We start from the raw sequence: 21,940 nt of genomic DNA on the forward strand, positions 1-21,940 counted from the left end.
AACTGTAGTGGCCACTCAGGGCCAGGGAGGTTTACTCTAGATCCATACAATCCGAAGAAGACTGTGGAGCCAAAGGAGGAGACATCTCCTTTATTTGGCCCTGGCAGGCCAAGCACGCAATATAGACAAACCCACACTCTCGGTGGCAGCCAGCCGGGCATACACAGGGGACAAACCTGAACCCTGGGGGACAGACCAGACCCCTGGGGGACAAAACCGCCTTCTGCACCTCTGAAAGTCCTGGGCCAGTCTTATAAGACCTGAGACAATAATGGCTCTCAGCCAACGATGGGTCAGACATTAGTCAACTAACAGAGCATCTGTTATGACTCTGCTATATCATGTTTACATAACTGGGGCTTGGCCTGGAGACAGTGGCGAGAAAGCCTGTATTTTCTGTTTCCCTGCAGTAGGAAAGGAACTTGAGCTCTAGAAACAATCGCGCTAAGCACCCCTAAGGGATTTTCTGTAGAAAGTGGAAGTGTTGTCTCATTTATGAAGACAAGGGGATTGGGAAGGGTCTGGGACAAAGCCACACGGCCTTCTTTGCCCAAGCTCATTTCTTCTCATCTTATTGGTTAGGTTTCAGAGACATGATCTTGCCTACACACGAAGGAAAGCACAGTTCCCAAAAAGAAAACCAATGAAAAAGCCCTCAGCAGAAGTGATGGTCACTGCAGAAGAGGAATAGGAAGGACATTTAGACCCTCGGGGAGGAGGCTCGAAGACAGATGGATGCATCACCTCTTGTGCACCTGGGAGCTGTTCCAACTGTTCTTAGTGCTCCCTGTGGCTTTCACTGTTCTGGACCATACAGGTAGTCAGTGAATATGCAATCGTACGTTATGTGCCAGGATTATGACGGTGAGCAAGACTAACGTGGGGGAAGATAAGCCACACCTGACACATGGTGACAGGAACAATAGGGGGAAACACTGGGTGCTGGGAAGACAATTCCAGGATTAAGTCCAGCCCAAGAAATCAAACAATTTCCTCCCATCCGTGCATCCCACGAGGCTTCAGTTCTGACTGTGCCATAGAGACATCACCTGGGAGTAACTGCAGCCATTCTCCTGTTTCTTCTACAGAATGTGTCAATACTAGCTCCTGTCCTGTCTTCATACATGATTTATTTCACTTTGGATTTCTTTGATTCTTGGTTAGCTCTCATTGCTATGCATTCCTAGGAAATCTAGGGGGAAAAAACCATCAGAAAGTCTCATCATAATCTGATCCAAGTGGCCATTTTACTTTATTTTATAGCTTGTTTTTTTTTTAAAGCTAGAACCTCAAGATTTAAGACCAAAATATAAATTCTAAATTGTACTGTGTATCAGGAACTAGTGTTGCCTGGCTCTCTGAAGTTCAGTCTATTATTTTGGAAGAAATTCAATAACTTTGGCCCGAGGCCAGTGAATGTACCACCTCTCCCAGACTACTCAATTTTGGACAGTGACATCAGTGAGAGATTTCTGTTTTTTTTAAACATTTCACATATTAAGGGAAATGTTAGAGATAACTCTGTCTGAAATGCAAGCAATATTAGGAGCTTGAACAGGAAGGACATAGCTAATTAGTGTCTAGGAAATGAGATAATCTCTTTTATAGAATCATCTGATATTGAGGAAATAAGGAATTTACAAAGGAGGGGATACAATGAAATTAACCAATGAGTGAGCCATCCTTTGGGATCAGTAACCTTTAGACCTGGACCTAACAACAAAGCTGTGGTAGGCAAATGTATCAGGGCTGACCTACCTACCCAAGAGTTTGTTCCCTCTAAGAATAGTTTTTTACCCCATCAGACTCAACAGGCTATAATCCCAAATTAAGAAGTGAAAGAATCAAGGTTGGAGCAAAGAACCACTCATGCATAAATGTTAGAAACTACCTACTTTTATATGACTGAAGGCCAAGACACAAAAACCCCACAACCAATCCCTGCCCCCCAAATCTAGCTCTTATCGCCACATCCCAATAAGTCAGAGATCCATTTCATATGTCAAGAACACAAAATGGGTTAGTTGTCAGAATAACAATCATGTCTGCTTATTTCAAAAGCCCAGCATCCAACAAAGGCCTGGTAATACAGAAATCAAATGTGTACTTCTCAAACTTCATCAAATTGTACACACTTCAAATTTCTGCATTTTAATTACATTTAAATTATACCTCAATTTAAAAAAACATGAAAAAAGGTACATTATCAGATTCTGTAGCTATATGAAACTAAATAATTTATATCTATTGTCCTTAACAAGGTCAAAAGCAGGAAACAAGCAGAGGTTATTTAAAAAAATGTGCCTGAATTGCCTAAACAGACTACAATTCTCTTGGATCATTAAAAGGACTTCTTCAGTAAGTGATGGCACCCCACACCCTCAAAACCTTAGAAAAGAAAAAAAAATTCTTGGAAAGGTGAACCAGGGTTGATTTTTTTTCTTTCTTATTTTTTTCCATTATTTTTCAAATAATCTATAAAATAGTTTTAACTTTGTCATCAATATGAAAGTCATGTGCCCTGGTCGGTGTGTCTCAGTTGGTTGGGCATTGTCCCATGCACCAAATGATTGCCGGTTCCATTCTCGGGCAGGGTACATGCCCCGGTTGTGGGCTGGATCTCCAGTGGGGGGCGTGCAGGACAGGAGGCAGCCAATGGATGTTGTGCTCTCACATCGATGTTTCTCTCTCTTCCTAAAAATCAATAAACTATTCTTAAAAAAATAAATAAATAAAATGAAAGTCATGCATATTCATCCTAACAATCAAGGATTTAGGCTCTTTCAGTTTAAGCATTTCATGGAGGTGCTGGTGGTGCAGGGTATTAGACCCATTTATTCAAAATCCAGCTGAAAAACAAGTAAATAAAAAGTCCTTGTCCATCTGGAGATTTTAATATATTTATTTGAAAACCAAGTTCTGTGAAAGAGCACACTAAATAGTCATATATCTTCTCTTCAACCAAAGACTTGGAGACAGGGTTCTTCAGGTCGGCGCAGAGGCAATGATACATGCAGTGAATAGCAGGTCTCAACATGAACTTCCTCACAGGCATTTCCAGCACGAGCCTGGACAACCTTCTTCAGATGAGCAATGAGATCCTGGGGAAGGGAAGCCAGGGTCATTCTTTATTTTAAAAACATTTTGTTGTCTTTTAAACTACTAGCTGTTGAAGTCTGAAACTAGCCCTTAACTCTGCCTATGCAGTCCTAATATAACGGTTTGTGCTAAGATAGACTCATTTTCAAACTTCTATTGGATTGAATATTTTATCCTTTTGAAAACTAACAAGAATCTAATTTCCAACTAACAAATTCTAAGCCATTTGTAGTAACTGCCTTGAAAGACTTAATCAGGGGTTTCAGTCAGGTGTGTGAAAGAAAGGAAGGAGCTAACTCGAGTCATTCTGCAGAGACTGAGCGCTCATGGTAGGAATACTGGCTGCAAAAGCTGAAGAAACCATCATGGTTTCCTGAAAAGATAAGTTCTCTAAAAGAGCATTTTCAAGAGCAAGTTTAGATAGCAAGGAAGTGAGTATAAATTACCCTCTCTCAAAGGTCCAAACTGTCTTTCAGAGACTTGAATATATTTTCCTACTAATGGCAGGGTTTCTGCTTTAACATACACCTCACATTTCTGTAAAGCTTTCATTAACTGCTAGTTAGTGTATAACACTCGTGCTAGATCTGCAACCTGACAGTAAATGTATTTTTCTCTTGTAATAAATGATACTGTTCTTATTTTCTTTAAAGAGTTGAATAAATTCCTATTCGTTTGACAATATATTTGAACTAGGGTGGAATTAGGGAACCTTGCTCATACATCTCCAAATATGTGAAGATGGTAATTTTAATGGTCATTAAAAAAATGGGGGACATATGAATGACAATTTTATGAAATTAGATTATTCCAATATTTTGCATCTGAAGGCCCCCCCCCCCCCAACATTGTTAGAATGCTGGCAGAATAAGAATCTTTTTCAACTGGACAAAGCTGTGTGTTATGGTCTAACTGACCCAAAGTACCTATATGCACTTTGTCTTACACACACTAGATGTTCAATAGTTTCACAGAATATATGAATGTTAAGGCTTTTAGTGCCAAAGGTATTGCCAAAGGAAAGGGAGAGAAGAATCAGTGAGAAGTCCAGACCTGTGCTACTCAAAGTGTAATCTATAGACCAGTGCTGGCCCACAAACTGTAACGGATCTACAACAAGGAGCTTACACCTCAACATAAATCAGCTGCATCGTTGAGCAAACTGTCAGTTTAGCTGACTTCTTTTGGGGTGAGGGGGGAAGCAAGGCTTTTTCGAAGAAAGAAGTACGGAGCAGATTTACATTCTGAAGCAAGCTCTCTACCTCCTTACAAACCTATAAAAAAAAGTTTACAGACCAGCTACTTCAAACAGCATCGACTGTACACTATAGGGTAGAGTCAAAGAAAGCAAAGGGAATTGGTGGTTAGGACTGCAAGAAGTCAGAAGGGTGTGGGGCGGGTGGTGTTTAACCCCTTCAGGTGAACAGGGATTAAGCACAAAAGAAAAAAGTGAGACAATGTCCCCGCATAAAACTTTTGTGAAGAAGTGACAAAGAGCTTTCCCTGGAGGCACAATTCTGTTCCACACGCACCTCGGGCCCTTAATCATCGATATACTCAAAGGGCTCTGGGGGTTCCGGCTCCTGCTCTTCCTCCTCGATCTTCGGGCCGTGGGCTGCCACTGGTTCCACCAGCTCTTCAGCGTCTGCACTGGTGTCCTTCAGAATGATGATGCCTCCGATGGAGAGCTGTCAACACAGGCAGGGAACACAGAGGCATGAGTGCCACTCATTCCAGACTGCTCCAGAGTCCAGAGTGGACATTCGAAAAGTGCTATCTTAAGACTGCCTGAATAATCTGGAAGCAAAGAACTGGGACAGAACTACACTTTACTAGGCAAGTCAGGAAACCTAGCACTTGTGCCTCTGTGACGCTAATCTGCTGACTTAGCCAGACTGTTCAATGTAAGAGAAGGCTAAGATCTTCCTGAACTATTCTTTCAGGTTAGTCTAAGGCCTGAATACAAACGATAAAGATAATCGTAATCTATAAGGAGTATTTGCAAACAACCCAGTGGCTCTGGAAGGTAGCACAAGTGGTACTGCTCTATTTGGATAATTCGTCTCAGTTTAAGAATAGCGTTCCCCAGTACTAGCCTCAGTTTGACTGCAGGGGTAATGTTTACTGTCCAAATATGGTATTTTAATACTATATTCTACTACCACACCTTGCTACTTGTGGTCAGGGACCAGTAGCATCATTATTACCTGGGAGCTTGTTGGAAATGCTTAAACTTGGCCTTACCCTAGACCTCCAGAATCTGCATTTTACCAAGATCTCCAGGTGATTTGTATGCACATTAAACTCTGAGACGCACACTAGTCTCATAGTAGATACTTTATTATATGTGAGAAAACCATCATTTTGGTTTTCTACAAATCAAAAGCCCAGCAATTTCAGAAAGACAGAGAGAACTTAAATACAACTGATATCTGAGTGTTTTTCACTTTGATCTACAAATCCTTGTGATGTAAGACAATGAAGAAATAGCAATTCTATTAAGCCCTCTCCCAAACACATTGGAAGCAGGTAAATTCAAACACCAGACTCTGGTGTGCTAATCTCATTCTATTTGCTTGCCTGTGTGAAAGGAAATGGACAGCTGCTCTCTCTGTAATTAAATCAGTCACCAGAGGCAGGGCACATCTGGAAAAACATATTTCTACCAAAGCACATTACTGGGAAGGAAAAGAAGCACAAGAACATTAACTAAATGATTCGCATACGTATAAGCATCTCTGCAGTTGACCCTAATCTGATTTTTTACTCATCAGGACTCTGCCCTGCCACGCTATAGAACTGTAGTGCCTTCATGAATTTCTAAACTATCTCCCTTTTCTCAACATGCATACACATTAATCTATAACTTTTGCCCTTAAAAAGCTTGCTTTTCTTAAGAGGAGCCATTTTATGAATAGACCCTGCCTTTACTACCAATATTCACCCAAGAACAATCAGAGTATGTGGTCACTGTCCTAATCCTCCATCGCCTAAAAGTTTACTCAAATCTTCTAAAGGACCAAATAGAAATGCATGTTCTATTAAACAGAAGAAAATATCCATGTTCACAAAAGGATAGCCTACAGTTTGGAAAATGGCTCCAGGTTATAACTGTACTTATTTCATGCTTAGTGAAATGAAACAATCCAAGTCAAATCTTGCAGTATAATCAACATATGGAAAGAACTATTTATAGCTACATGGCTTAGGCTTACTAATGCGTTAAATGTTAGCTCTTATATTTAAGTCTTTAATCTATTTTCAGTTAATTTTTATATGAGATAGGGGCCAATTTAATTCTTTTGCAGGGAGCATCCAGATGCCCCAGCATCAGTTCTTGAAGACTATTCTTTCCCCACTGATGGTCTTAGCATTCTTGTAAAAAAATCAACTGACTATATCAATGTATGGATTTATTTCTGGACTCTCAACTTAATTCCACTGATCTATATGCATATCTTATATCAATACCACACAGTCTTGATTACTATAGCTTTGTAGTAAGTTTTGAAACTGGGAAGTATAAGTCTTCCAACTTTGTGTTTGCTTTTTTTTCAAAACTGTCTGGGCTATTCTGGGTCCCCTGTGTTTCCATATGAATCTGAGGATCATCCTGTCAATTTCTATGGTCGGCTGGGATTTTGAGAAGGACTGTGTTGACTATTAGATCAAATGGGGAGTATTGCCATTTTAATAATATTAAATCTCCCAGCTCGGCAGGGCCTGCCTCAGCTGTTGAGCATCGACCTAGGATCCAGGCGATCGGGGTTCGATTCCCGGTCAGGGCACATGCCCGGGTTGCGGGCTCGATCCCGTCCGGGGTGTGCAGGAGGCAGCTGATCAATGACTCTCTCATCATTGATGTTTCTATCTTTCTCTCTCCCCCTCTCCTTTCCTCTCTCTGAAATGAATAAATATATATTAAAAAAAAAAAAAATCTCCCAACCCAGGAACATTGATTATTGATGTGCAGTTTTCTTTTCTTGTGAGTTTTTTGTCTGGTTTTACCATCAGGGTAATACTGGCCTCACAGAATGAGATGGGCAGTGTCCCCTCCTCTTCCATTTTTTAGGAAAGTTTGTAAAGGACTGGTGTTAATTTTTCTTTAAATGTTTTAAAGAATTAACCAGTGAAATCATCTGGCCCTGAGCTTTTCTTTGTAGTTTTCTGATGATTAATTCAATCTCTACTTGTTATAGGTCTATTCAGATTTTCTATTTCTTCTTGAGTCAGTTATAATAGTGTGTGTTCTTCTAGGAATTTGATTATTCAATTTGTTGGCATACAGTAATTCATAGTAATTGCTTATAATAATCCTTTTTATTTCTGTTTGGTAGTAATGTCCCCTTTGTTCCCTGATTTTAGTAATGATTCTCTCCCCCCTCTTTTTTTGATTAAAAAGGTTTATTTATTTGCCATATATAATAAAAATAATTATAACAATAACCAATTACAGGGTGGGGCTTACATGAAACATTCTGCCTTAGAATAAATTAAATGGCATGACAATCCTTTTCTAATTGTAAAATTCAATGCTCCAAGTAGTTGTGTATTAACCTATTACATTGTTTAATCTCTGCAACATTCCTATGAGCTGGGGATGATAATTTTTACTTTACAGTAGAGGAAGTTGAGGCAGAGAGAGTTTAGTATGTGACCTGAGGTCACAAAGACTGTAAGTGGTAGAATCAGGATTCACACTCAGGATGTCTGGCTCCAGAATCTATGTTCCTAATCACTATCCTGCATTAGGAACTTCTATGGGGTAAGCCTTTGGTAGATGAAGGGTATTTAACAGGGTTATAGAAAGAAAAGTTCCCCCACACCTATGTGGAATGGAAGAAAATGTTCTCTCTTTTGCTAAGAGATTTATTAGGCTAAAGAGCTTTTTCCAATGCTTTGGAGATTTATCATTTCCTATCAATATTATATTGTCCTATGGATTAATATCCGTGTTTATATAGCGAAGGGCCATCAGTAACTTACTGGTTTGAAAGGCTGGTATCTACAGGTCTCTGGCATAGTCAGAACCTTCAGCTGGGCAGGCATAACTCGGGCTGGGTTATCCAGTAACTGGAAGTTTGGCTCAGGCTCTTTTTTCTTCTCTTTTTCTTCCTTTTTCTCTGCCTCATCCTAGAAAATATAAAAAAATAGCCCAATAAAGGTTCACTTCTGTTCCATATCACTGAATAATGTTTGGTAAGTTTACTGAACAACTATTAGGTACAAAAGGTAATTAGGATTAGATACAATACAGGTACAACTAAAGTAATATCAGACTCAGAGGAGGGAGGGGGTGACTCTGTTTGGGGGTAAGAATGGTATTTAACTTGGTTTAAGAGGGTGAGAGGTTTTTCAACCACCAGAGATCAGAAACAAGGGCCTACATAATAAATGGCCCCCTTTAGTTGTCATTCCCTCCAAGAACCCATTCCTGACATGTACCATGAAACAGTCTGCTCTCCCCATGAAACGAATGTACTTTCTACAGTCCTTCCAATTACACTCGCACGAGTCTCTCTGTCTGAACAGCCCCACTGTTTAAAGGAAGCCGAGAGCAAGGCACAGTAATGGGCCACCGAGGAGGAACCTGAACGTGCGGGACGAGGAACCACCCCCGACCCCCACGCCGCACCCACCACTTCCATCTTCTCCTCCTCCTTCTTCTCCTTCTCCTTCTCCTTCTTCTTGGCCTTGGCCGTGATCGACAGCACGGCCGTGGAAACCTGGGGAGCAAGCAGAGGAGATCACTGTGACCCCTGGTCCACATGTAAACATCAAGTCCGGAGAGAACTCAGGCCTACAGTACTATTCTGTTTCCTCAAGCAGGGCATTTACTTGCATAATTACTACTATGGTCATCAGGTAAAGCTTTAGTCCTTGGAGATCTGTGTCCAATATAACTCTTTTAAAAAAATTTGCACTTAACCCTGGATGTGGATTTGCTACCATGAGCTTCTGAGAGAAAGAGCTGAGTTCTGTACCCACTATTACTTTACAGGGGAAGCACTGGAAAACACAAATTTCCCCCACACTTGGCTGTGAAGTATTCTCACTGGCCTAGTGCCTACACTGGAAATATGCAGTGGGTGAGTAATTAGTCTGGAATTATCCTCCTTGATGGGTCTCACTGAAATCAAAGCTGAAGCCAGGACTGTGAAAGGCTGAGCAGTAATGATTTAAACTGACTTTGTTTCAGACCCTAAACGGGAGGGTCTGAAACATTAGGGTCTGAATGATTAGCTGATGAAACAAGATATTGTCATTAAAGGATATTCATTACCCATCACCCTCAAATTAGGTCAATTATTTAATTTTCCCTATATACACAAAAATTTACAGCAAATAATCAACAACTGGCTAATATGAAACGTTATCTTGAGAGAAAGAATCACTTTCCTAAACACAAGGTATCATACACAGTAATTTTACTGAGAAAACTTCAGCTCTCTCATTTACCAGTTTGATTTAACACATATCAAATGAGTGTCCTCATACACTGTTGGTAGGAGTACAAATTGGTTATATCCATTCTGAAAGGAAATTTAGTTAATACCTATAAAAGTAAATAATGTGCATTACTTCTGATCAAGCAATTCCACATCTAAGGTCCTAACCTATAGATATACTGTACATGTGCATAAATATACATGTATAAAGAATCTTGTTCCAGTTTCATTTGTAACAGAGATAAATTTGAAATAACCTTAAGTGCCTACCAGATAAGGAACTAGCAAGACAGATAATGATATACATATAAAGGGATGGCTTTGCAGCTTTGGAAAACATAAAATCCATATCCACTGAAGTTTTAAACATAAATTATTTAACTGAAACCAGTAAGAAGCAGAACAGTATTAGAGAATGATTCTATTTTGTGGTATAAAAAGTACTGATATATACAGAGAAAACATTTGAAGAATTCACAAATTGTGATTTCTGCTATACGGGACTTGAATGACCAGGAGAGATAAGGGGCTTTTACTTTACAGTCTCATATGGTGTTATATTTTACCATAAGAAGTACCACTTAAGAAATACCTAATTTAGAATATAAAGTACTGAAAGCAGACCCACGTAAAACACTCGTAGCTCCTGTGTGAGCGCAGACACTGTTGGAAGGAGTGAGGAGCCTACCTTTTCCTTTTCCTTCTCCTTTGGTGCCTCCAGAGGGGCAGGATATGCAAACGTGGATGGTTTACAGTTTGATTTATACTGAACTTTCGGCATCTGAAGAAATAAAAGAATTTCCCTCCTCCATTAAAATAATCAATATCAAGACTAAGTATTATATGCTCTTAACAAGCATACAAATGCAAAGGGATGCCAGAAGTTTCAATCCAGGCATCGCTTTATCTTTTCTCTACTGACCATGCACCCTGCGCAGTGGGTCAAATCCCACTTATGTATGAGAATCAGATAAACTATTACCTTTTTTCTAGAGTGTTATTGGATTATCCAGCCTGCATATCTAACTCATATCCCTTCCCTGTACCACACTAAAAACCTATACCAGTTTGTATAGTTTCCACACTAATAATCACACCTTACAAGACTCTAACATGAGCCTAATGGAAAAGTCAGCTTCACATCACTTATTGAACAGGTTTAAAGTTCTCTAGTCTGAATTTTTCTGTTTACTAAGTTTGCATTGATAAAGAATGATCATAAGCATCATATATACTAGGACAAGAAATCTTGTCTTTCCATCCCACTTTCATTGTAAAGAATGGAAACAGAGATCATAAAATTGTGGGCCAGAGGAAAAAGTCTGTAAGATTCTACAAGACGCTTAACCACAATGTTGAAGGTTAGGGATTGGGAAACCAAAAGGTTCTTGTTTTGAGAGCTAGAACTGCTCAATATTTACACATGTGAGTAACTAATACTGAAAATTAAAGGATAATTTTCTGAACAGCTATACAGAGAAAATCAATTCAATGAAATACTCAATCTTTATCAGCCATTGTTCTGCCTAAAATTTTTCCACTCTGAAAACTTAATGGAGTATTTAAACCATAGTGCAGGCCACAGGTAAGAGTTATTTACAGGTCAAAAAGGTCTCTGAGAGGATGGGAGAGTAAAAAGGTGATGGAAGAGCCATAGGACTGAGAAAGACTTAAATACAAGCCCTATTTTTTAAAAAAGGATGGTATGATGACAGGGATAGGTCCTTGACTTAAGTGACTAGTTTCTGTCAGATTCCCGGGGTCCTCACTGTTGGTCTTGTTTTCTGCCACTACCAAAGGGATATTTCTATTTTGTTTTTCCCTTTAGTAATAATCCCTTCCTCCATCAAATACTCTAGCATCAAATTACTCTGAAACATGTCCTTGTTTCAAATCTTCACTTTTTTAAAAAATATTTTTAAATTTTATTTTTGTTTAAAATATTACAGATGTCCCTTTTTCTCCCCAATGACATGTTCCACCCCTCCCCCTCCCCCATCCCTCTCCCCACCATTGTCCGTGTCCTTGGGTTGTGCATATATGCACATAAATTCTTTGGTTACTCTCTCCTCCTCCACCCCCTCGCCCCCCTCCATCCCTGACATTCATCAGTCTCATCTATGCTTCCATGTCATTGAATCTATTCTGTTCATCAGCTTATTAAGTTCTTTAGATTCCACGTATAAGCGAGATCATGTGATATTTGTCTTTCACTGCCTGGCTTATTTCACTTAGCATAATTTTCTCCAGGTCCATCCATACTGTCCCAAAGGGTACAAGATTCTTCTTTACAGCTGCATAGTATTCCATGGTGTAAAGGTCCCACAGCTTTTTTATCCACTCATCTACTGATGGGCACTTGGGCTGTTTCCAGATCTTAGCTATTGTAAACTGTGCTGCTATGAACATCGGGGTGCATATATTCTTTCTGATTAATGTTTCAGGATTCTTAGGATACATTCCTAGGAGTGGAATCACTGGGTCAAAAGGCAGTTCCATTTTTAATTTTTTTGAGGAACCTCCATACTGTTTCCCACAGTAGCTACACCAGTCTGCATTCCCACCAGCAGTGCAATAGGGTTCCCCTTTCTCCACACCCTCGCCAGCACATGTTGTTTGTTGACTTGTTGATGGCAGCCATTCTTACAGATGTGAAGTGATACCTCATTGTGCAAACCTTCACTCTTTTTATTACGATTTACTTTAGGTCCTTTTCTCCTTGCCCAGATTATTGCAATAACATTGTAACACATTTCCACTGATACCAGAATGATGTTTCTAGAAGCAAACCTCATCGTATTATTTATCTGCATAAAATCCTTCAATAGCTCCCAGATTTTTAGTATTAAAGTTCATCAGAGTAATCTATAAAGCCTTTTCATATTTTTAAATTTTGCCCCCCCCCACTATTCCCTCTCAATAGATTTATCTAAGGTTACAAAGTTAGTAAGAAGACTTCATTTTCAAAACTTCCACACACTCAACAGGTGATGACTCAATTTGAAGGGGAAATATTTTATTATTATTATTAACCCTCATCCAAGGATATTTTTTCCATTGCTTTTCAGATAAAGTGGAAGGGAGAGAGGGACAGAAAGAGAGAGAGAAACATCGATGTGAGAGAGAGACATCGATTGGTTGCCTCCCACATGCGCCCTGACCAGGGCCAGGGATGGAGCCTACAACTGAGGTACGTGCCCTTGGCAGGAATCAAACTTGGGACTTTAGTCCATGGGCCGACACACTAACCACTGAGCCAAACCTGCTAGGGCTGAAGGGGAAGTATTTTATTGATGGGATGATAACTCATCTTTAAAATTTCATGAAAATACTTGTGAGTGGATGGTGAACAGAATACAGTGAAGAAGATAAACTATAAAACTGAGGTCTCACAAACATACCTTTAAGTCCTTGTTAAGGCCAATGACACAGGTAGGGGTATAAGCCAAGGACAGGAAGTGTGAAAGAGGGAACCAGAACCAGAACTGGGTGAAGACAAGGACACCAACCACAGAAGGCATGTGGGTATGCCCAGTCCTGGACTGCAAGGAGATTGTGACATTATGACCACCTGTAGAGAGAGAGAGACCATGAGCTTGAATCCGGAAGGGTAATAATACAGATTTTAAAGTGCTGCACTAGGGAAGCATTTGGTGATTATTTTAAGAGTACAGGCCGTAAAATCTAATATGGAGTTGATGTAATTAGTTAGCCAGGGAGCTATCTAGGGTATCCAAAACAGAAAGTACTGTACTTTAACTAGGCTAGGTAAATCTAGACCTTCTTTCTAGAGAGGTAGGCATTTTTTGAAAACTTAAGCTTGTAGGACGTCAAAACTATATGCTAAATTAAATATTAATCTGTATTATACATTGGCTTTTAATGTACTAATAAAAAGTAAAATTTTAATACACATATTTGCAGACAATAGCAAAGAGGTGAGAGGTAGATACTGTTTGCTTGGTTTTACATTTCCTGCTTTAGTCCCATCTGAATGCAGGCAGCTCCAATATTAACTAGCCTTGTGACACTGGACAAATCACTTTCCCTTTGAATGTCTTTTTCCCCGTTGGCAAAATGAGGGTTTAAACTTGAGCACTTATACTACCACTAACCAAAGAAAAATTTTAATCTCCAGTTCTTTATAATCTTCAATTCTTGATTCAACTGAAATTTTTTTTGAGAAAGCACAATATGTGAAAAAATGAAATCAGAGCTAATTCTAGTTAATCAGAAGTTTGGGCTATTGAGAAGATATGCAGCTTAGAACCTGACCTGTTTAGCTACCTACTGTCTAGAGGACTACCCCTGAGGGAGTAGAGAAAATTTAAAAGTTAGTGAACAAGAGCTAAGATTCAAGAGTCAGTTAGACAGCTGGATCTTAATTGGACCTTTGTAAGACTGAGATTCTAGGAAGCTATTAGCAGTTGTAAACTTGAATGCCTTTAGGAACCAGTTAGGTCAACAAATGAGAAAACTTGGGCTGGAAGTAGTGGGGGTTGAAGCAAATGGGAAAGTTCAGGTTCTATTTAAAGAGGATATGTTACTAGGGGTGTAGATCTAGGGTCAGTAAGTAATTTTGTTTTTTAAAATGGAATTGAATCTGGATTTCATCCAAAAATTTGCAAACTCTGCTAGGCAGACAAAATAAAATGTGTTTAAGTCAGATTTGGCCCATGGGCTGATGTGTTGCAGGCTCTGGTCTATGTGGTAACAGTGTTAGTGCTGAACCCTAGAACTCTGAGACACAAATCTTTTAGTTTATATAATACAGCCTATAAAAATAGGACTTATCTATGCCTAGTCACCATCCTAATGTGAATTCCAATTTTACTTCTTTGAATCTCAATATCTCACAGAGGCCTTCATATTTTGCTTGGAGTTAAGAAGTGAGTGTTAATTTTGCTAAACCAAAAATCATTTAGTTTTTGTTTTTTTTTAATTTTTTAAAAAAAAAAAATGTCTTTATTGATTTCAGAGAGAGGAAAGGAGAGGGAGAGAGAGAGATAGAAACATCAATGATGAGAGAGTCATTGATCGAGCCTGCAACCCGGGCATGTGCCCTGACCGGGAATTGAACCCCAATCGCCTGGATCCCAGGTCAACGCTCAACCGCTGAGCCACGCCCAGCTGGGAAAAACATTTAGTTTTTATAAGAGTCAGGGTTCTTCTCTCTAACCAATAATCTAGATTTTCTTAGATCCCCTACATCCACCAAATGCTTACATATACTGAAAATTTTGAACAAAATACTGAAAAAGATCCCAAGGAGCCTCCAGTCAAGAGGAAAAGACAGATAACTAGGATATTTAAAAATGAGGCATAAAACATTTGGGAGGCAACTGCTTGATGTTTCTCACACTGATGTTTCTCTCAAATCAATAAAAACAGATTTAAAAAGAAGGCATAAAAGTATTATGAAAGGTATAATAAACCTGGGCACTATTGGGAACATGATGCTGAGCATGGTACCTAACCCAGGGTGAAGGCTGGGTGGGATAGAGGGGAGAGGAAAGGCTTTGTAGAGAACGTGGTGTTTGATCTAAGTTTTGAAGCTAGATTTTCTTTTCTTCAGACTTAGAAACTAAACTAGATTCTTGTTCTAATAGTCTGAGATTTACTGTAAAACAAGGGAAAGTTGATCCTATTGACAGTGTTTCCAAAGTTTTATAAACTTGAATCGTAAACCTTAATCTTCGGATTTTCTCCCTGAAGAGAACAAATCATTGAGTGAGTTCTAACAGCTTCCTTTGAAGCTGTCCTCTCCAGATCTTCTCTATCACCACTAACTTCCGAGAGACAGACTGCAGACACTCTACTAAATTTTTCTATGAGTTTACACCATAAGTTATTTTTATTTATTTTTTTTACATTAAAAAGATAATATACCATGATCAAGTAGTATTTATTCCTGGGATGCAAGGTTGGTTTAATATCTGTAAGCCAATTAATGTGATACACCACATAAACAAAATGAAGGGTAAAAGTCATATGATCATATCAAAAGATGCAGAAAAGCATTTGACAAAATACAGCATCCATTTATGATAAAAACTCAGCAAAGTGGGAATAAAGGGAACATACCTCAACATAATAAAAGCCCATATATGATAAACCCACAGCTAGCATCATACTGACTGGGGAAAACCTAAAAGCCTTTTCCTTACGATCAAGAACAAGACAAGGTTGTCCACCTTCACTACTGCCACTGGTCAGGAAACAAACTCCAGTAAGGAACCTGCTTCCAAACTTTCAATTTATACTGGAATGGTGGCTTTAATGACAACCACCCCAAAACAAATGGAGCTATGGAATACACCCTTATAAACAGTTACATCTGATGTGTATTTAGGAAGTATGCTTTTAGTACCCATAGATTTTCTCTTAAAATTTCTTTAACATCATTCACTGTGAGCTTCCCATAACATCTGAACAAGAAATTGAGAGACTGGATTTGCAAGGGCTGGAGGGAGATACTGAAAATACTTTTCCTTTGGAGTACAGATGTCCTCATAGAAAAAAGTTTCTTTGATATATTAATTTTGTGGATTTTCCCCCAGACACTCCTAATCATCCAAGTCATAATCTGATCAGAAACCACCAAGTATAACACTGTTGGAGAAACACAGTACAGGTCTGCCTGCATGAATCATACAATTATTTTATTAGGTTTAGTGTAAATAGATAAATAAATCTGAAAGACTTAAAAACATTTACCTGCATCCAATATTCCCTGGGCCAGAATAGCGCCAAACTTGGCCATGACATCATCATGTTTATCATTGATGACTTTGGAATACAGTTGTCTGAACTGACTCACCTGAAGGAACAAGAGAAAGAATTACAGACTATTCTATTCATTTGCTGTGTCACTTTAAAGCTGGAAAAACAGGTTGCTCAATTGGTAATAAAATTTGAGTCCTGAATTTTACAACATTCAAAGAGAGGAATATGGACCATATTTGAAGACAACACAGTTCCATGGCTGACCACGGTGTTATGACTTTCTGGTGTGGGAGCACCAGTTGTTTTCAAACCTTGTTCCACAGTGAATGAGTCAGGCTCAAAGGAATGCTGAGTACAAGTTCATACGGCATCACTGTTGGTTCACAGGCTTAAATGGTTCAAGGGAACAGTGAGGCTTTCATTGCTCTGTGAATTGTAGCTGCTCTGCTTACCATCCACCCTACAGATTTCTTAGCAGGCACGGTCCTTCCAGGCTACTCTAAAGTAAACTACCCTCCAGTGAGGTTGCATGGGGTATATTTTGGGTTAAGTGTATTCATGTATACAGTAAAGATTCATTGTGCACACATTAATTTCTGAGGCTATGTAACAATAATTACTCTTATGAAAAGGAACATGCGGAACCAAACATGCGCCGACTTGCTGAGGACAGGTTACTGGTAAGTTCTGTCCGCTTCTTTACTCCTTTCTGCATTTTCTAAGATTAATATATATGACTTTTACAATTAGCAAATAATATTCATGAAATATATGTCCTTAATGTATTTGTGATTCCTTTAAAACTGTTTGGACAACAATAAGAGAACTATTTTATGTTTCTTACACTTCTGTTTCTCACAGTGCTTTTCATTTTTTTTTTTAATATATCTTTATTGATCTCAGAGAGAGGAAAGGGGAGGGGGAGAGAAAGAGAGAAACATCAACGATGAGAGAGTCAATGATCGAGCCTGCAACCCGGGCATATGCCTTGACCAGGAATCGAACCCTGATCACCTGGATCCCAGGTCGATGCTCAACCACTGAGCCACGCCCGGCCGGGCCCCACAGTGCTTTTCAAATGGGAGGAACCTAGGAAGAACTTTTTGTTCAAGAACATAATCACAGAGCTCCCCCAAATCCACCCAACACAGAATATACTGAATTTGAGCTTCCTAATGTGATGGCTTTATACATATTAAACATTCTTTCAGAATCTCTCTCTTCTTCATTCATGTTGGTCTGGCAGGCTTCATTGTGACACAATGCAGAATAATATAGACTCAGACAATGCTGGCTTATAAATACCTCTGCTCTAATAAGCTGTCTGGGTAAGTTACTATCACTTCTCTAGGCCTTACTTTTTCTAACTATAAAACCAAGCATGATTAGATCATCACAAAATTCTCTTCTGGTTTAAAAAAGCCTTAAGCTTTGATGCTTTTATTTTGGTTCAGCAGGTCAAATTCCTTTGATTCTGAACTTTTTTTAGATGAACACTAGATGAACACTTACATTACCTTATATAGGATGGAAATTTTATGTTGTAAAAGTTTATAAAATATTTCAAAAACTTCTAAAAAGGAACACTGGACAAAGCACAGTATGTGCATAAGGAAGAATTTAAATATAAAATTATACCCCAAACAACAGGAAAACGTAGTGAAACTGACAGATTAAAAAAAAAATCAATGTAATGCAAATATATAAGCTTATCTAATTAATATTAAGTATACTTAAAAAACTAGTTTTTAATCATTTAAATTTTTTTCTTCACATTTTATTACTTATGTAGCAGTAGCTTAATTCTCACTATTATGATTCTTCATAAGTAATTATTATTTTTGTAGGTTAGGATAGTATCTTAAATTTGGAAGTCAACTTCAAGATCATCTGGTGTACTCCCTCTATTTTACAAATGTGAAAACTGAAGTAAGATAGGTGAAATGATTGGCTTACTTGTGATCACAAACAACTAACTACAATCATGTCTAGGATCAGGATTTTCTGACTCAATTTCATTGTTTTGAATAGTATGCCCCCCACATAAGACAAAGAATCTGCAGGAGAAAAATCACATTAATTTCCCACTTTATATTATAATAATCTCACAGAAGGGATAACCAAGTTTTAGGTAGCTCTGTGATCCATGCATTCTGCTCTGCATGATTATCTAAAATCTACCTTCTCCAAATTAATGCATTTTTAATATTCATCCCGTTTTTAACTTTACCTTATTCTGCTGGGGGGAAAACACTCTTGGAGGTCAGAGAAAAAACAAAGAAGAGAGAGAAGGGAATCAAGTTTCTTGGCGTCATTCTGCTGGTACTGGTCACCTGGCTATGTCTCTCTTTTCTAGTTTTCTCTCTTTTCCTGAATATAGAACTGCAGATGCACATGAGGGATCAGTTTTGGAGTATTTTCTTTTCTCTTTCTATTACACCTGCTCTTATGATTTGAACTAAAGGTCTCTAATTCCTTTCATGAAATCCTTGAGACCAGATGAATTTTGGAATTCAGGATTTAGAAAGCTAACATGGTACATACACTATATATTATGCAATATCTTACAGTGGAGTGTGGAGGCAATGTCCCATAATCAAACAATCAATGTTTCTGAAGCAGCAAAATGCTTAAATATTAACACTAAACAGAATAAAGGTTATAAATGAGTTCATATTGATTGGGTGAGGTTTTATAGCCAAATGAGTCTTCAGAAATGAACAAACCTCTTATTTTTCAGAGTTTTTTTGATTTTGGAATTGTAGATAAAGAGCTACGCACTTTTAAATTTTTGTGTGGCTAGTTCTCAAATCTCTTTCCTCAGTCTGATTCTTTGCTATGCCCTCAATTTATGTCCAGCACAATTGCTATCATCTCAAACTCCACATACCTAAAGTAAAAATTCTTTGTTCTTCTTTCAAGATATTTCTGTCAATGCTTTCATGATTTCCCCATTATCAATATCCCAAATAATGTTTTCGCTCCCTTCTCAATTTTATTAGTAATATTTTGTTCATGGTAGTTGCTTGTAGCCCTTTCTTTATATTACTACTGACACTGTTAGAGTCCAAGTCCCTACCTTAAGGCAACAGTATGGTAATATAGAATACTATTTACAAATGTGTTATGCTATAACGTATCACCATTTAATATTAAAATTTCATGCTTATAATTTCATCTTATAAAATTCACACACTTCTCTACAGAAATATTTATAGGTTACCATGATAGTTCACAAAAGCCTAATCTACCCAAACTGGGATTTCTTTTAGAACTACAAAAGCTTATCAAGCTTGACTAAATATAATCCTACTTCAATAAAGGATATCTTCTCAGTGGTGGGAGAAGCTTCCCTGTAGCAGACCATAGGACAGATGATATTAGGTAGGAGGAACACTAGATCCATTCTTATACAGTGTATTTTTATATGATTCTATAGATGACACTAGGTACATGCTCAAATAACTACTAAAGGTAGATTTCATGTAACAAAAAAACCCAAAAAATAGATCCACCATAAAGAGTTGGGTTCTTGAGAGAAAACAGCTCCAAGGACCTATTTCTGTTAATGTTCAAAGGACATTTTTCTAGTCAAATGGTTCTGAGCCTCTGGTCTAAGGGCTTTCTAAATTGAGTTTGTAATCACCCAGGGGTGTATGTGTGTTGCTGGGTCTAAGTTTGTGAGAGTGAGCAAGCAAAAAACTGGCAGAGGAAAAGCGAAGATGTACTGGAGTTACATCAGCTAAGACCACAATGTGTAGAACTAAGTGTTAAGATGGCATTCTGTAAAAGGATGTGACCTGTATCATGGTTACATAAAAACATTTCCTTTGGAAATTTCCATTGTAAATCTCACAAAAATATCTGAGAAATGTCCCTTTTGGATTCTTTCGAGGAAGGGCTATAGTTTTGATGAAATTAACACTTGATTTTTGATTTCAAGGTGTTTCCACTTTATTGCATGAACTGGTAGCCTTTAGAAATTCTCTTCAAGCTTGTTAACAGCTTTTTCTTTTCAGCAAAATGTTACATACTACTCCAAAAGAATTATCAATGTTGTCTTATTAGCAATTATCAGATGAAAGAGAAATGACAGAAACTATAGTCCACAAAGCTCTTTATCACATGCTTAATAGCAGAAAACAATGAAATAGAACTTTAAGAATTTATGAGTTGAGTACAATGTCACTCTAAGGGATAGTGTTTCCTGAAAGAACATGTAATTATTATTATTTTTTGCTAATCCTCACCCGAGGATATTTTTTCCATTGCTTTTCAGAGAGTGGAAAGGAGGGAGGGCAAAAGGGGCAGAGAGAAAAGAGAGAAACACATTGATTTGTTGCTTCCTGTACATGCCCTGGCTGGGGCCAGGGATCAATTCTGCTCCCCAGGTACACGCCCTTGACTGGGAATGGAATCCTCGGCACTCTACGCGCTGCGAGACACCGGCCAGGGCAAAGAGCATTTGATTTTCATACTATCATACACAGTTTTGCTTTTGTAGTCACTGGGGGTACAAAACTTGATTTCCCCCACCGAGTTTAAGTCAATGGCAAGAACTACTAGCTGTTACTGTACTTCAACATTCTTAATCAATACCCAAGATTCTGACACAACCTGAAGATGGAAGTGTGCCCCATGTATTCACATCAGCTAAAACTTGGTTCAACAATATTTTCTAGAATGATTAAAAAGTACTAATTTTTTTTACTTTTTCTAAATATGAAAAAGTTTTACTTATTAGAACAACTAGTTGAATGCTTTCTCAAACTACAGTCTACCTACCTTACCCCACCCCTCCCTATTCCAAAGGACTCTGCTATTATTGGCGCAGAGCTTATGACTGTAAAATCAATGAAATCCTACACCAGAGATGGAAAGATGGTAAACATTATCTTGTTCACAATACAAATAATGTGAAACTGACATGTGAGGTCAGAGTGAATAAATATCTGTATATTACCATTAGGGGAGGTGCATTCCATGGCCTACTTTCCTCCTTTTAAAAAATATATCTTTAATAATTTCAGAGAGAGGAAGGGAGAGGGAGAGAAAGAGATAGAAACATCAATGATGAGAGTCATTTATTGGCTGCCTCCTGCATGCCCCCGACTGGGGATCGAGCCCGCAACCCTGGCATGTGCCCTGACCAGGAATCGAACCCTGATCTCCTGGGTCGTAGGTCGATGCTCAACCGCTGAGCCACGCCTGGCCAGGCTAAACTTTCCTCTTCTAATGCTATTACTCAATTGGATAACCTCCAACTGATAAAGATCGGCAGAAGATCAAAAGCAAAAATAAAAGATGCAAAAGCTACTCACATTTTAACTGCTATATTTAAAACAAAAACCAGAAAGAAATGTGGTCTGTTTGAAAAAACATTTATGTTCTAGAAGACAATAATTAAAACAGGATGAGAAGACTGATGCTATCTTTGCAATATTCCAATTTTTGGATGTCTTAAAAATTATTTTGACAAAGAGAAAAGCAATAAATAAAGGAAACCAAAATGATAGCAACTGTTTAGAAAGTGAAATCTATTAAATAAAGTTCCATAAAATGAGAATGAATAATCGATGAGTTCCGGAAATTTTTCTCCTCTATCCGCCCCCCCCCCCCCCAACATCAGTCTACTTTGCTGAAAAGAAGGATGCTGTACATCTGCT

General features: G+C 38.4%; 1 protein-coding gene across 1 annotated transcript in view; it reads right to left on the reverse strand.

The window, feature by feature from the left end:
• Nucleotides 1-2,886: 2,886 nt before the first annotated feature.
• PSMD1 (proteasome 26S subunit, non-ATPase 1) overlaps nt 2,887-21,940 on the reverse strand; it is a 74,174-nt gene continuing 55,120 nt past the window's right edge. The window contains exons 19-25 of the mRNA XM_081143270.1: nt 16,266-16,368; nt 12,950-13,119; nt 10,237-10,329; nt 8,739-8,825; nt 8,086-8,232; nt 4,632-4,787; nt 2,887-3,101 (exon numbers count right to left, since the gene is read on the reverse strand). Coding sequence (XP_080999396.1) covers nt 4,641-4,787; nt 8,086-8,232; nt 8,739-8,825; nt 10,237-10,329; nt 12,950-13,119; nt 16,266-16,368 — 747 coding nt within the window. The 3' untranslated portion in view covers nt 2,887-3,101; nt 4,632-4,640. The remainder of the gene's footprint in view (nt 3,102-4,631; nt 4,788-8,085; nt 8,233-8,738; nt 8,826-10,236; nt 10,330-12,949; nt 13,120-16,265; nt 16,369-21,940) is intronic.

This window comes from Miniopterus schreibersii (assembly GCF_964146895.1).
Source record: "Miniopterus schreibersii genome assembly, chromosome: 7".
NCBI lineage: Eukaryota > Metazoa > Chordata > Mammalia > Chiroptera > Miniopteridae > Miniopterus > Miniopterus schreibersii.